Genomic DNA, 17,328 nt, shown 5'->3' on the forward strand with positions numbered 1-17,328 from the left:
CTTTCTCTCAAAATGAACTGGAGCTGGATCAATTTCTTCTTATTAAAGATTAGTCTATAGAAACCAAAATCCACATGAGCCCCATAAAAATTGCACTTTACAGTGAAAATAACAGTTACTCTAAATTCAGAATAAAGGCATATCTTAGAAAATGATGTATTACAAGAACCAGAGAAACATTTTGAAACATCATTTAGTGGCCTAAAAAAGAGGCAAGAATTGCTGGCTATTATAAACAGGAGAAGGGAGCCAAAATAAATGTAGGCTTAGAGAAAAAAGATTGTCTAGAATAAGGAGAGCTAGCAGAATGAAAAAAAATTAAAATATGCAGAGTTTTCAAATTTATGTTGAAGACAGAGTAATAGATTTGAGACTATTGAAAATTGAATCCATGTTTATTATAAGTGATTTTTTTTTCTTTTTTTTTTTTTTTTCTGAGACAGGATCTCACTCTGTTTCCCAGGCTGGAGTGCAGAGGCACAATCATGGCTCACTGCAACCTCAACCTTCCCAGGCTCAGGTGATTCTCCCACCTCCCAAGTAGCCAAGTAGCTGGGACCACAGGCATGCATCACCATGCCCAGCTAATGGTTGTATTTTTTGTAGAGACAGGGTTTCACCTTGTTGCCCAGGCTGGTCTTGAACTCCCGGACTCAAGTGATCTGCCTGCCTGGACTTTGCAAGGTGCTGGAATTACAAGCATGAGCCACTGTGCCCAGCTGATAAATTTCAAATATCAATAAAGCACGGTATTCACTGGCCATTTGCAGGATTGAAGGATTGTTTGCCCAAACTTTCGTGGTTTCAATAATTTCCAGAAACTCTTTAACCATAGCTCATAATACATCCTGATGGACAAAATATAAATGTATATGTTCCTACAATATCAGGCCCTGACTTTTCTGTAAAATGTTTTGGAAAGCTGCCATTACCTTTGTGCATGGTATGAATAGTGTTAATCAACAGACTGACAGCCTTAAAAGCATTTTGGCATTAATTACTGCTTCACTCAATGTAAGTTCACAAAAATGCATGTATAAAGCTCCTGTATATACATGTTTATAAAAATGCATGTATAAAGTTTCCTCCGTAAACTTTGCTGCAACCCTTTAAACTTTTTCCTTATAAAGGCATTGTGATGAACTTAGCAACACATTTTATTCCAGTCATTCTGTGTTAAAATGGGCAAGTTTGTTAATAATCCTCAGAAAGTTGGCTCCAGTAAACTCCCTCAACAGTTAAATCCCAGTTTCTCTTTAATTATGAAAGTCTTTGAAGTTTGAAGTTATGTATAAATTAATAGAGGAAACGTTACCCAAATTTTTGTAATAAGCAGAGGGAACACTGGCCCCACCCACAATGTTCTGCAACATTTTCATTCTTACTATTCCAATTACTCATTTGTTTTAGTTACCTTTGGACTTCTAATTCACATATTGCTTTGTTTTATATGCCATGCTTGATTTCTCCTAAACATTCCTCTTTTTCCCACAGATGAACTAGATACATTATGATCTTTTAATGGTTATGCTTTATTAAAAAATAGTTATGCTTTATAAAAAAAAAAATACTTGATATATGAATTTGTACATCACTGGGTTATCAGTAAACTATTGCTGTGTGGCTAAGGGATACAGTATGTTATTTTGGCTAGTCCTGAGTCTGATACCCACAAATAAAGATGCCTGAGTTGAGCATCTACTCAGAGTGATGAGGAGGGCCACAGATCAGGGTGACACATGAGAATAAAGCTGAATGGGTTTTGATCAAGCAACGATGATAGCTATCTACCTCAAATCATAAAACTTTTAAATATTAAGTGAAGCTGTACAAGTATGGACTTGAACAAAGCATCTTGGATGGGTGGATAGATGGATTAAGCACCAGTTGGGTAAAATAAAGCAGTTGAATGTTTTTCTATGTTATAATTTTTATCTTAATGAAAAACTGATTTTTGCTTATACTTTGCAAAATAATAGAATTGTACTTAATGATTTTGTAGCTTTATGTAATTTCAGTACTTGCTTTTCTGACTGATACAATTTTGCCTCTTCTGAGAATGTTGGAAAATCATAAATAAGAATGAACTATGAAAGATATCAAGCTTATATTTTAAAATACGAAGAACCCCTCAACTAGGAGAATACAAACACTTCTATAGACTTCGAAATTCTATTACTGAAACTTCTTTTCTGCGATTATCAAAATATACCTGACCAAGTAGAGAAACTTGCTCTTTTCAGTATCCAGCTAAGGTTAATTTATACCAGCAGCCCTAACATGCAAGTCAACTAGGAATAAGGGAAATTAAATCACTGTATTAGTACCATTCATTGCAAACTAAAAATTTCCCAAGGACAACTTGGTGGTACTATAGGAAAATTAGTATTTTATTTTTTCCTTTAAAAATACCATTTCCTACCTTGGTAATTTAGTTAATAATTAAATACAGTTATTATTACATTTTCATTTTTAGATTTTCAAGGCAAAAACCTGGTCTTAGAGTCTATTTTCATAAACCTTGCATGTAAAGCTAACAGCTGCCACCTGGTGGCCAAAAGTACTTACTAGCCTTACTTTAGGTCAAGGTGCATCAGGGACCAACACTCAAGTCCACGCTTTTTTTTTTTTCTGTAAGGTGAAAATGATCTACTTTCACCTTACAGAAATATAAATTTATTAAAATAGACTAATATATTCATTATTAGCTATATGTTATATAATATAAATAACAAATGAAAAAAGCAAAAACTTTAGGTTAGCAAAATATATTTGATATAATCAGTTATTTTTCTTAATGAATCTCAGGCTGCTTTTATCATATCCCAAGAAAAGCTTAATTTTATGCTCAATAATGATGCTTTCACCAATTCTTTTCTAGCAACTGTAATTGATACCATATGTCTACCTGTATCATTTACTAACGAAACAATCCTTGCACTGTGATTTTCCACAAGTAGGAGCAACATTTATTTTTACTATCATAGTAGCGTATTTCCAATGTTAATAATCTGTGGACCTTCTAATCTTTTCTGTTTTGGACTGTATTTCAAAGCTGTCATATTTTCTAAAATTTTCAATATTAACTCTTCTAAGAAGTTTATTTCAAGGGGCCTAACGTTTTTTCCTATTGAAGTTTGTAGTCTTTAGTATAGTGATGGTGACTTATGATTTACAATCATTTCATGTGAAGCTCTATACAAGTGTGCACCTCTTGTAAGTGTTCAAAATGCTTTTTAAGAAAATTTAGCTATTACAATTATCAAACATGTATGGCTTCTCATTTTAATACACTAATGAGGGCAAAAACAATGATCAGCTATTAGGAAATGTTCATTAGGAGCAGGCAGCTGAAGTGCTTGCTAGTATCTTTTTCCATTTTCCTTTCATTCACTTTATTTGCCTTCCTAAAGTAGAAGGAAATAGGAATGCAAAAGAAAAGTTGAGAAATAGAAACAGAGGGTAATGATATAAAGGGGAATCAGATAGATAAAAACCACAAGGATTGTGGTGAATTAGAAGCTGCTTGCAATGTACAGTGAAGACACATTGGCTCACCGTTTCCCCCAGTGTTCCCAAAGAGCTTTGTTATTCTCCTTAAATAACCTAAGCGAACAATTAGTAACTAATCTGACCAAACCAAATATAAATTTAAAGTCATTTTGCAGTAAATTTAAATTGACATATATTGAGAAATAACAATGAGCAATGGCTAGACGTAAAGTGCTGATTTTATAATGAATGTGAGTTACATAAGCATTCTATTTTGGTTTTCCTTGAAGTTGGCTACTTTAAAACATCTATTAAAAATATACTTTTTTCCCATCAGGTTTTACTGTTTTAAAGTGTTAGACAATCAAAGTGGAAGAACTTAAAATTCTGCATTTTAAAGTCATTTTAGATGGAACTTCATTCTGAAGAGTGCAAAATCTTACTCAGAATTTTATGGTTTTTTTAGTTACAAATCTATCAATTCAAATGAAGATAATGTATTAGTTATTGATTAACTGTTGTTTTGTAACAAAGTACCCCAAAAGAAAGTGGTTTAAAACATCTTTTATCTTACAGTTTCTGTGGGTCAGGAATCTGGGTCCTCTGCTTCAGGGTCTCCTACAAGGCTATAGTCAAAGGTCGGCTGGGGCTATTAGTCATCTCAGTGTTTAGCTGGAGAAGGGTTTGCTTTTAATCTTAATCACACAGTTGGTCATTGTCAAGAATCAGTTCCTCAAGGATTGTTAGACTGAGGGCTTCATCTCCTCACTGACTGGTGGCCAGAAGCCACCTTTAATTCCTTCCCATATGGGTCTCTCCAACATAGCAGCTTGGTTTATCTAAGCATGCCTGCTGAAAAGGCGGTAGAGTCCAACAAGATGGACATCACAGACTTTTGGAACCTAATCTCAAAATTGACCTCTTACCACTTTGGTCATATTCTATTCATTAGACACAAGTCACTAGGTCCAGTCTGCACTCAAAGAGATGCGATCATTGAGAGTCATGTCAGAAACTACCTACCACAGTTATCTTAGGTATCATACCAAAAAATCTGATTCTTAAAATACCACTTTATTAATATGATACTGTAGTTTTTAATTATAGAAACACTGGGAGAATAATCACTGGTTGTTTTAGTGTCTAGAAAGTGAAGTTGTGTAGAAACTTAAGCATTGGGCATATATAATCTCAGAATGTATGTGTGGGAAGGTAATTTGGAAGGTTATGAGATTCACCCTCATACCTATACAGAAATCCCTTCACAACATCTGTCACAGATGGTGTTGTCACTGCTGGAGTGGCTAATCTTAAAGAACTTAGGTTCTTGGTGGCAGCTTAGGCCATTGTTAGAAAGGTATAATTTTTCTTTTTTTCTTTTTTTTTCTTGAGACGGAGTCTCGCTCTGTTGCCCAGGCTGGGGTGCAGTGGCGCGATCTAGGCTCACTGCAACCTCCGCTTCCCAGGTTCAAGTGATTCCCCTGCCTCAGCCTCCCGAGTAGCTAGGACTACAGGCGGGTGCCACCACACCCGGCTAATTTTTTTTTTTTTTTTTTTTTTGTTAGTAGAGATGGGGTTTCACCATGTTGGCCAGGGTGGTCTCTATCTCCTGACCTCATGATCTGCCCACCTCAGCCTCCCAAAGTGCTGGGATTACAGGCATGAGCTACTGTGCCGGGCCGAAAGTTCTAATTTTTCAAAACCAGACTGTGCAACATGGTGAAACGCCATCTCTACAAAAAATACAGAAACTATCTGGGCATGGTGGTGAACACTTATAGTCCCAGCTACTCGAGAGGCTGAGATGGGAGGGCTGCTTGAGCCTGGGAGGTGGAGGTTGCAGTAAGCCAAGATCATGCCACTGCACTCCAGCTGGGGAGACAGCCAGACTCTATCTCAAAAAAAATAAATAAATAAATAAAAAGTCTAATTTGATTGTATAAAAATCTTGCACTCTATGTGAATTTATAGAGATGAGACTTTTTTAACCCTTAGTCCTAGTTGTGCTTTCTCATGCAAATACAAGCCTTTTTTTTGTATTGTTTTTCAGGCAAATGATACTGACAGGTTGTGTGGCATTTGCACGTCATGTTGGACCAACACGTGTAGAAGCTGAACTTTTACCACAGTGTTGGGAACAGGTAAATAACTGTATTGAGTTTTTACCTAGCTATTATAGCCTGATTTCTTAAAAAGATACATAGTTTCCTTTTTAAAGGCGTTTAAGAAATATGTGGGATATAAATTATGCCGATGTTTCTGTAGCTCAGCACAGTGATTTATTAGTACTTACGAATGCTCTGGGATGCTTTCCTTTATTCATTGAGTCAACAAGTACTTATGAAACACTAATTTCAGTGCCAGGTACTGAGGTAGTCACTAGGGATACAGTGGTGAACAAAAGACAAAGACATCCTAATGGGAAAATAAGAGTAAACAAAGAAATGGTCTGCTATTTTGTAGTAATTTATATTATGAAGAAAAATAAAGCAGGATAAGGGTGAGAGAGTGATGGGGAATGCTTTCCTAGGAAGGGTGGTCAGAGAAAGAATCTCTGAGGCAATGATGTTTAGGAAAGAATCTGAATGAAGTAAGATGCAACAAGAACAAAGGCTCTGAGGTGGGAGTATACTTGATGCGTTCAAGAAACAGCAAGAAGACGTGTGTGTGTGTGTGTGTGTGTGTGTGTGTTAATAGAAATATATATTGTATACTTGCATATATTACAAATATATAAAGTGTAAATCTTTGATGTGGGAGGTTTTTGTATTTATACTTGAACTCATTATTTTACTAACAATGATTTTGCTTTTATATTGAATTTAAAATTCCAGTCCTCTGTATAACTCAGAATCATTGACTTTCTAGACTTAATGTTTAGATCATTCAGCACCTCATTTTTCCACCTTAAAAAGATGTGTTTCCTGCTTATGTAGACAAATTACATGGCTTTATTTACAATAGCACAGTCACTTATTCTTAAGAAAAATATTAGTCTCTGGAATATCACTGAAGTATTAGTCATTTATAGTCCTATTCCCAAGTTCTTTGGGCATTCATTTTTTCCACCAAAATAAAGTAGAATCCCTAGATTCAGTAGACAAAGTAAACATTACGTGTAGTAATAACCACCTCTCACAAACCCTTATACCATCTATAAATTACAGTGCATACTAATTTAGGGTGAGGTTCTAATCACTTGGAATCAAAATAAAATATATCCATATAACTTTCAATTTACAATTCTATACAGTTAATTGTGCACATTTAATTTTTTATAGTTTTTCCATTTTCTTTTGTCTTTTTCCTTTCGAGTGTACAATTTAATGGTTTCAGTGTTGTGCAAGCTTCACCACAATCAATTTTTAAACATTTTTGCCATCCCAAAGACAAACCCCAACTGCTTGAATTTGGTTCTCCTTTTTCGAGATTATTTTGACTATTCTAGGTCTCTTGAATTTTCTTATGAATTTTAGGATCATTTTTCATTTTTTGCAAAGAAGCCAGCTGGGATTTTCATAAACAAAGCATTGAATCTATAGATTTATCTAGAGAGTATTGCCATCCTAATTTTATATATTAAGTCTTTCATTCTATGAATTTAGGATGTATTTCCATGTATTGGGTCTTTTAAAATTTCTTTCAACAGTGATTTGTAGTTTTCCGAGTAGTGTACGTTTTGCCCTTTTGTTTTATTTATTCCTAAGTATTTCATTCTTTTGGATGCTATTGTAAATAGACTTTTTTCTTAATTTTATTTTTAGTTTGTTCATTGCTAATATATAGAAATACAATTGATTTTTGCATTTCAATTTTGAGACTTACTGAGCTAAAGAAAAGCAAATGAAAGTTTATGCACAGCCATACTTTGACATTCAAACCATTCTACTTTTGAGGTAACTACATCTGGATTAAATTTAATTCAGAGATGTCAGTTATAAACATCTCTACTGCCACCTCTTCTGTAACCTGAGTAAACTTGGATATCGGGGATCTATCTAGCCGCCTACCTCCAGTTTGTTGCCCAGTAGATTATTATATAATTTTTTTTCTTAATTTTAGGCATCCAATACATTAATGAATTATGTCACCTTTTCATATGGGAATATGAGAACAAATATACTTCTTTTCCAGTCAAAGAAAGATTTATATTCTATGAAGAAGACATATGGGAACAAAACCCAGTATGTGTCATTTTTTTGTTATTTTTGGTTATGGTTCAGTGTAGTCATCACAATAGCAAAACCCCATCATTTTGCATTTGCAAACAGAGGAATGGATTGAAGTCTGCTTACTTTAAAAATAAAAGCATATTTCTAGTAAGGGCTCTGGTCAAATCATTGATTAACTTACTTCCTCATCCCTTAGGTTGAAGAAAGAAGACTGGCACATATTATAGACCGTATCTATAAGATCCAGAAGCTGAGTTTTCCAAATTTAAAAATATTCTACTATTGCTAGGGAAAGGTCCTGGTTTCTCCTGATACTCTAAGGAAGGCGTAGTCTTAGGCAAGCCCATAATCTCTAGATACCTTGCCAAATTGTCATCTTTGGTTTTCCCTTTTTTCTTTAACAGATGACCCCTGTAACCTCATATTTAGGTTCTCCCTCACTCCCTCATTCCTGATCCAGGTATAGTCAAACAGGGATTCCCAGAAGTGGAAAAGGAAGAAGCTTTATTGCATTTTTAACAGGATTTGTGGTGAAATGTAATTCTCTTTTGAAGGAAGGGAGGGTATGCTGTTTATACTTGGTTTTTTATTTTTTTTGCTCTAGATTAATCACAAATACCCAGAAAGACGACTGCTTGTGGCAGAATCCTGTGGAGCACTGGCACCTTACCTTCCTGTAAGATTGTCTTTTTTTTTCTTTAAACTAGTTTTCTAATAATAGAAAAACCTTTTTTTGAGTGTCTTATAGATTTGAGTCCAAATATCTCCTAGACATGCTGTCTTAATAAAGGAGATGATCCAAAAAAGAAGAGACTCACATTAGTACAGTATGGCATTGCAGACACATAGGTACATTACCACTGATTTTGGATGAGTATAAATATATTAAACTATATCAGCAGTTCTCATAGTGTGGTCTGAGGACCCTGGGGGTTTCCTTGAGATGCTTCCAAAAAGATCCATGAAGAGAAAACTGTTTTCATATTAATAAGACACTTTTTGTCTCTTTCACTGTGTTGAAATTTATATTGTTGGTGCAAAAGCAGGGATGGGCAAAAATGCTGCTGCATTAGCACTAATCAGGGCAGTGGCACCCAAATGTACTATTATAATAATGATTGTATTCTTTACTGCCATGCTTTTGCAGAAAAAGCCAATTTCACCTAAAAAGGAGTTTGCTGAATCAGTAAAATTATTAATTTTACTAAATTTTGACCTGTGAAGCATGCATCTTTTTAATATTCTGTGAGACAACATAGAAAGCACTCATATAAAAACCCTTTGCTGCATACTGAAAAATCATAGCCATTTGCAGGAAAAGCACTTAGGCAGTTGTTTGAGTTATGAGCTCAACTAGCTGCTTTTTTTTTAGTGGGACACCAATTTTACTTCACAGAAACACTTACAGTCAAACTGGTTTTTCAGACTTGGGTATGTGGCAGACATTTTCATGAAACTGGATGGAGTGAGAATGTCACTTCAAGGAAACCAAGTAGACAGCATTCATTGCCAGTGGATTTATACTCCTACTAACAGTACCTTGGAGTTTTTATTTTCCCGTACCTTCACCAGGAACTAGGCACGGTGAAATTTTTTTAATGTTTTTCTAATGGAAGAAAATGCCTTATTGTTGTGATAAATCATACAGATTGATGCAAATGGGTTTGAGCATCTTATTATTTATTGTTCCAAGACAGATGAGCATCCCTTGCTCTCAAAGGATAAATAGGCTGTTCTACTCTACTCCTAGAATACTAAGCAGTATTAATAATAGATACAATGTTTCCTCAGCAGATCTGTGCTTGCCTTCTGCGTACCCCATTGTCACTGATAGCAGTAAAATCTCTCTACGTCGGCAGTTTCTCAGTGTGTTCATGACTTAAATAGAGTAATGCCTCCTGACCAGTGAGTGCTCTGGTGGGGTCCCTGTGGCATACTAAAACTGATTGCCACATGTGACCCTTGCCTAAATCAGTATGAAGCAAATGCCCACTTGAACCTTATTTTCCTCTGTCATATTGCCTTGTGCGGATACCAACCAACAAGTCCTTTTAGATAGTTTAAGATGTTTTAGGGCAATTTTTAGCCTAAAAAGTAAATAAATGAGGCTGTACCGAAAGATGTTATATATTCACCAACCTAAATGTGTTTTAAGATATGCTAAAATTGCGTGTATTTTTGTTTCTAAAGTGAAAACCAGACTTTTTAAAAATGTCTCTCAAGCCTTGCTCTACATACCAAATCATGCTGTAAATTTATGCAAATAGCCATGTCCTCTGCCTTTATTTTTATTTTATCCTAGTTATTATATGTAAAAAGGACCTAAACAAGTTTATGTTTTAAGAATTTTATAAATTGATTAAATTGCAATATTAGTACAAGTAGGATAGGAGGAGCATGAATTTGTATATTGGTAGCTCTTTATCCTAACCTCAGCCATGAAGCTAAAACATTCTTTATCGTAACTGTAAAATATTCTGCGTGAAATCAAGGCACAGCAGTGGGTGTACATTATATTAAATATTAGCATAAAAAAGAGCAATGCAATTTTTAAGTATTTTTAAAGTTCACTCTCGTATTTTATTATCCTGTTTAAATTTTTTTTCCCACTTCTTCAAAGAAATAGGAATGCCAGGATTTTATAATGTTTCCTCACCATATCCCAGACAAATTTTCTAATTGCCAGAGAGATTTTTGTAGTTCCTCCTGTTAAAACTCTCAGTGCTCTTCTCTGAGTGAAACAAATAGTGACACGAGAGTCATTGTCCATTTGTAGTAGAGTTTGTAGTAGACTTTGTTGATTTGTTGAAAGTGCCTCCTAGGGTGAACTGCAAGGATTTGAGAGATTTTTACGTATTTAGTAAAGATATAAAAAACATGCTGAGAGATGATTAATAAATACCAAATTCAGAGTAGATGTTATTGCCTCTAGGGAGGAAGGGATTTGGGAGTGAGTGATATTTTTGCTGTATCTGTAATGTTTTATGTCTTCAAAAAACAAAGGTCTGAAGCAAAATCTCTGTACATCAGCAGTTAGTCAGCATTTTTAATAAAAATGTTAATACCTGTTTAATCTGGATTTTGACCACACTGATGTTTGTCATATTATTTTCTATACTTCTGTGCTTAGGTGTAAATAAATAGTAAAAACATGTTTATTTTCAGAAAGAAATCCGTAGCTCCTTGGTTCTTTCAATGTTGCAACAAATGTTAATGGAAGATAAGGCAGATTTGGTAAGAGAAGCTGTTATCAAAAGCCTTGGTATCATTATGGGATACATTGACGATCCAGACAAATATCATCAGGTATGTTTTTCAGAATGAACTCATTTTACTCCATTATAAAATTCTAAGTATTATAATATTCCAAATCTCTGATTTAGATACTTTATAATGTATCATAAGGATGGCAGGTGTGTCAACTTTAGTCATTTGGGGATGGCTGCCTGGTTTCAATTTTGCAGCTCAGAGGAGAGAATGCTACAGTTCAGTTATAGTATCTGCCACAGCTTTCTGGCAGGAAATTGGCAAGAGGTATTCTATGTTTACCACTCCCTCTCTTTGGTTTGCTCATCAGTGGATACATGGCAAGGCTAGGATTATGGATGGCCTTCTTTCTTGCTTAAAAATATGTTCTTAATTTATTGAAACTTTTATTACTTTTTATTAAGTGTTTTATTTTAAGTTTATCCCTTTAAAAATCTACATTTGCCTTTTTCTCATTGACAGGGTTTTGAATTGTTGCTGTCAGCCTTGGGTGATCCCTCAGAAAGAGTAGTTAGTGCTACACATCAAGTATTTTTACCAGCTTACGCTGCGTGGACTACAGAACTTGGAAATTTACAGTCTCATCTTATACTTACACTACTGAACAAGATTGAAAAACTTCTCAGGGTAAGTTCTTCCTTTGTTTATATAGTTTATAGAAGCTTAAAAGGTCTGTCCTAAGCCATCTTGGAAGAATGTTAGGGAACAGAGACAGAAAGTGCCCTTAGCTTAACGTGCTAATACATTACCAGTTAAAGATGCTGTTGGACTGGAGCCAAGAAAGAGATTTGAGGAAGTTTTGCTTTGCTGAAGCTGGAGGAAGAGAAAGAGCATGATGTGCATTTGTTAACTGAAATGCACCTTCATGGAAGTAACTCCTACGTTATTCAGAAAGCCAGCTCTTTCTTGACTCTTCTGAGTACGTAAATATTTTACATAAAGCATCAACTCTAGTTCCAGAATGCAGAGAAAATGAGTCTCTAAAGCTTTCTTACATAGTGTCAAAATTGCTTTAACTGTGGTTATTCCACTCCAGTAGTTCATTTCTCATTTTTAAAATGAACTTTTAATTTTTCCCACGTACAAGAATTAAAGAAATGTTGATGGAACAACAGAAACTTCTGGATCCAATTTTTGTACTAAAAGTTTCTTTTAGAGACTAGAAGAGAAATTATTATTTGTGTGTGCATATTATGTGCCAAATCTATAAAAAGAGATAGGAAGTAGGAGAGGGGAAGTATTATAGCATGAAATGCTGCTGGGTTAGCGTTTGAGCATTTCTATATGCCAACAGTGAATAAGCTAAAAAAAAAATCAAGAAAGCAATCCCATTTACAATAGCTTTAAAAAAAAAATGCCTAGGAATATATATAACCAAAGAGATGAAGGATCTCTGTCATGAAAACTATAAAACACTGATGAAAGAAATTGAAGAGGAAATGTTAAAAAAAAAAGATATCCATATCTAGTTGTTCATAGAAGAATTAATATTGTTAAAAATGTGTATACTACCCAAAGTGATCTACAGATTCATTGCAATCCCTATCAAAATATGGAGGACATTCTTTAAGATATAGAAAAAGCAATCTGAAAATTCATGTGGAACCACAAAAGACCCTGAATAACCAAAGCAAGCCTGAGCAAAAAGAACAAATCTGGAAAAAGTGTACTACCTGACTTCAAAATATACTTCAAAGCAGTAGTAACCAAACATCTTGGTATTGGCATAAAATAGACATATTAACCAGTGTAATAGAGTAGAGAACCCAGAAATAAGTTCACACATTTACAGCCAGCTCATTTTTGACAAAGGCACCAAGAACATGTATTGAGGAAAGGACAGTTTCTTCAGTAAGTCAACTGAAAATGGATTAAAGACTTAAATGTAAGACATGAAACTACTAAAAGAAAACATTGTTTCAGGACATTGGTCTGAGCAAAGATTTTTGAAGAAAGATCTCAAAAGCATAGGCAACAAAAGCAAAAATAGACAAATGGGATTATATTAAAGTAAAAAGCTTCCGCGCAGCAAAGGAATCAGCAGAGTGAACAAACATCCTACAGAATGGGAGAAAATATTTGCAAACTCTCCATCCAACAAGGGATTAATAACCAAAATATGTAAGGACTCAACTCAACAGCAAAAAAAAAAAAAAAAAAAAAATCCAATTAAGGAATGGGCAAATGATCTGAATAAACACTTCTCAAAGGAAGACATATGGCCAAAAGGTATATGAAGAAGTGTTTAACATCACTAATCATCAGGTAAATGCAAATCTAAACCAAAATGAAGTATCATGTCACCCCATTTAAAATGAGTATTATTAAAAAGACAAAAAAAAAAAAACCAGATGCTGGTCAAGGTGTAGAGAAAGGGGAACCTTCGTACACTGTTGGTAGGAATGTAAATTAGTACAGCCACTATGGAAAACAGTGTGAAGGTTCCTCACAAAACTAAAAACAGAAATACCTGTAATCCACCAATCCCACCACTGGGTATATATCTAAAAGAAAGGAAGTCAGTATATTGAAAAGATACATACTTTCGAGGACTTACATGTTGAGTTTCAAGCACTCACATATTTCTTACAGCACTAGTCGTAAGTCAGGATACAGAATCAACCTAAGTGTCCATCAGTAGATGAATAGATAAAATATGGTATATATAAACAATGGAATATTATTCAGCCATTAAAAAAAGAATGCTATCCTGTCATTTGCTGCAGCAGGTAGCCTAGAGGACATTATGTTAAGTGAAATAAACCAGGTACAGAAAGACGAATATTGAATGTTCTCACTCAAATGTGGGAGCTAAAACAGTTGACCTCAAGGAGATAAAGAGTGAAATGGACCAGAAACTGGGGTCTGGGGGAGTAATGAACAGAAAAATACAGTTAGATAGAAGAAATACATTCTAGTGTTTGATAGCACAGTAGGGTGACCATAGTTAACAATAATGTATTATATATTTGAAAAACAGCTAGAAGAGAAAATTTGGAATGTTCCTAACACAAGGAAATGATACATGTTCGAGGTGATGCGTATCTCAATACCTTGATTCGATCATTACACATTGTATGCCTGTATCAAAATATCTCATGGTACCCCATAATATGTACAATTATTTATGTATCAATTCTAACAAGAAAAAAGATAGTGTTTCCTGTCCCTTACTTTAATTTCTTTACCCTGTCTTATAAAATTTCAAAAGATAAGACCTTCTCTAATGAAAAAGTAAAATTATAAAAACTATTCCCTCCAAATGGAAATGACTGATGTTTACCCTATAGTTTTCCAGGTAACAGATTCTACCACTCTAGAGTGCCTTACTGCTTGTTTGAGTCCAACATACAGGTCCTTAAATCTTCGATTTGCCACACAAAGGAAGAACATCATACATAAATCCAATTAGCAATGTAACTTCAAAAGACTAAAATTAGCTTCCACCTCCTTATGTTTCAGGAAGGAGAACATGGGCTGGATGAACACAAACTCCACATGTATCTTTCTGCCTTGCAGTCCTTGATCCCATCTCTCTTTGCATTAGTGCTACAGAATGCACCTTTCTCCAGCAAAGCCAAGCTTCATGGTGAAGTGCCACAGATAGAAGGTACTGAACTTAAATTCTGGAAGAAAAATGTAGAATATTAGCAGCCTAGCTTCCCAAAGAATTGTTTTTTATTAAAAGTCTAAAAATCACTTTATATGACAGCATAATTATTAAAATGTATTATGTGTGTAGAATCTCATGGTCATAAGATTATACGTATGGTAAACAATATGGCTTCATCTTTTATGGATAAGCCCCATTGTCTTATTTTTATAACATTTATACTTTCTTGTTGCTCTTAATCTATAGCCTTTTTATAGCCTTTCTGGGGAGGCTGAAATATTTCCTTCCATTAATAGATCTGAGTCAATAAAAGATTCTTTTAATAGTTACTAGTGCCAGTATATGAAGCTTGTCATTTCTGCTTTCCTTATAGTTTCTTCCCCAACTTTTTAATCTTATTTTTAATAGAGGAAGGTAAATATAATTACTTTTTTCTACTATGTCCTTGATAGAAAGAAATATAAAAGCATCTGTGGCAGAATTTGTGTTTTTCCAAAGAAGAAATGTGACTTTCAGAAGTACATAAAATTGACAGGAGAGGCCAGTATTTTCTTATCTTACTCTCCGAGTAGCTAGTAAATGACCTTTGAGACTTGGCAGGCAATTGATAACCCTGTTGCACCTTAACATCCAGGACAAATGCCTATAGACAAGCTATTGCTATGTATCAGGCACCTTTGCAGCCTTTTCAGAGTTGTGAAATTATCCATGTCTCTTACTGGTGTCTAATGGACAAAGAATTATAACATTGAGGACATCAACAGACACTTAATCTTTTTGAATTTCATTTTTCATGTAAACTGTAGGCTACCTATAATATTTGGAATATGATGCAGTGTGTCCAAAGATACATGAAGCCACATGATAAAAATAGTGTATACTATTTGGATGTCAGTTTTATTTGGAAAATTGAGAATGAATGGTGTGGAGTTAATTTAACGTTTTTAAATGATATTATTGAGGAGAATGAAAATTCAGACTTTAGATAAGACTTCATAAAGCTCTCCCAGCTGGCCACTTCAGGTTCTACCCCTTTACTCTTACTCATTTAGGCATTTCATCTGCCTAGGGATTTTCCTGTCTTTCTAATTCCCTTTTTCTTTTTAGCTTTCTGTATTCGTTTACTATGGCTGCCTTAACAAAGGACCACCAACTGAGTGGCTTAAACAACAGAAATTTATTATCTCACACTTCTGAATTTTGGAAGTCTGAGATCAAGATGTTGGCAGGGTAGGCTCCTTAGGAAAACTGCGAAGTAAAGGCTGTTCTGGGCTCTCCCCTGGCTTCTGGTGGTTTGCTGGCAATCTTTAGTGTTTCTTGGCTTTTAGATGCATCACCCCAAACTTTGCCTTTATCTTCATATGGCACACTTTCTGTGTGCTTGTTTCTGTGTCCAGATTTCCCCTGTTTATAAGGACATCAGTTGTATTGGATAAGGGACTACTTCAGTATGATTTCATCTTGTCTAACTACATCTACAGCAACCCTATTTCCAAATAAGATCCCATTCTGAGATACTATAGGTTAGGACTTAAACATAAAAATTTGGGCGGGGGGCAGTTCAACTCATAATACTTGTTATCATTCTTTCATTTATTTAACAAATGATTCTTAAATGTCATCTATTGCCAAGCATATGCTGGAGATTAGATAGAACAATACCATCCTGAACATATTCCTTCTAATACTTATGGGATTCCTTCTGACATTTATGTGACCTTTTCTTGTGATTGTCCTTTATTTTTCATTCTTGTTGACTTAGTTTAACTTTCCGACTTTTAACAGTAGCTGTAAATGTTAATGTTACTATCCCTTCATTTAGGTTATAATGTATTTATTATAAATAAGGATTTATTATATCCTCATTTAGGGTATATCCATATGTCTATATGTCCATTTATATATACACATAAAATTTGGGTTATAATTTGTTATGAATGAAGATTTGTTTTCTCATAAAAATGGTAACCCACACAAATATTTTTAGTACCAATTTATTACACAACATGAACAAATATTTATGTCAGGCATTGTTTTAGACACTTAGGACACAATCATGAATAAAATAGGTAAAGATTTCTGCTCATAGAGCTTACATTCTGCTATGAGAATAAAATCTTTTGAGATTTGTTGGATTTGTTCTCATATCACAAGAATTTCTTGATTTTCCTAAAAAATGACTTAATTAGTGTATTTCAATTTTATATTTAAAATTTACAATAAGAAAGTAACTAAATGTGAGGAGAAAGGACCTTATTTTCCTTTCAACAGAATATCTAAGTTCCCAAAATGCCAATTTCCATATGATTTATTTTGCTTCTTTTATGTGTAGTGACTAGGTTTCCTCGGCCTATGTCGCCTCTTCAAGATGTGTCCACTATTATCGGAAGTCGTGAGCAATTGGCAGTGCTACTACAACTTTATGACTACCAGCTAGAACAGGAGGGTACAACAGGCTGGGAGAGTTTACTGTGGGTTGTCAATCAATTGTAAGTTACCACCTCCATATTAATTTGAATGGATGATAACTCTTATATTTAGCCTTGGCCCTGAGGACAAAATATAACAGAACTTTTAAAATGTAACTCGGCATCATTTTTGGTAAACACCTTTAGGACACAGAGGATTCACACCATTGGATATGTAATTTATCTGAGAAGAAGATGCTGCTGTATTTTATCCAAATGATCTATCTGCCATCTCGTTTGTCCAATCGTGGTGATGGATTTTAAACTACATCTAGACTTCTCATTTTTGAGGCTAAAATGATGCCATGTAAAGCCA

At 34.5% G+C, this 17,328-nt stretch overlaps 1 protein-coding gene across 4 annotated transcripts in view; it reads left to right on the forward strand.

Moving 5' to 3' along the window:
• RELCH (RAB11 binding and LisH domain, coiled-coil and HEAT repeat containing) overlaps positions 1–17,328 on the forward strand; it is a 118,802-nt gene that overhangs the window by 58,901 nt on the left and 42,573 nt on the right. For all 4 annotated transcript variants that reach the window (XM_054461277.2, XM_054461280.2, XM_054461284.2 and 1 more), the window contains exons 12-17: positions 5,543–5,633; positions 8,269–8,340; positions 10,830–10,970; positions 11,394–11,558; positions 14,394–14,541; positions 16,877–17,033. In XM_054461277.2, the coding sequence (XP_054317252.2) occupies positions 5,543–5,633; positions 8,269–8,340; positions 10,830–10,970; positions 11,394–11,558; positions 14,394–14,541; positions 16,877–17,033 (774 nt within the window). The remainder of the gene's footprint in view (positions 1–5,542; positions 5,634–8,268; positions 8,341–10,829; positions 10,971–11,393; positions 11,559–14,393; positions 14,542–16,876; positions 17,034–17,328) is intronic.

This window comes from Pongo pygmaeus, chromosome 17 (genome assembly GCF_028885625.2).
Source record: "Pongo pygmaeus isolate AG05252 chromosome 17, NHGRI_mPonPyg2-v2.0_pri, whole genome shotgun sequence".
Classification (NCBI taxonomy): domain Eukaryota; kingdom Metazoa; phylum Chordata; class Mammalia; order Primates; family Hominidae; genus Pongo; species Pongo pygmaeus.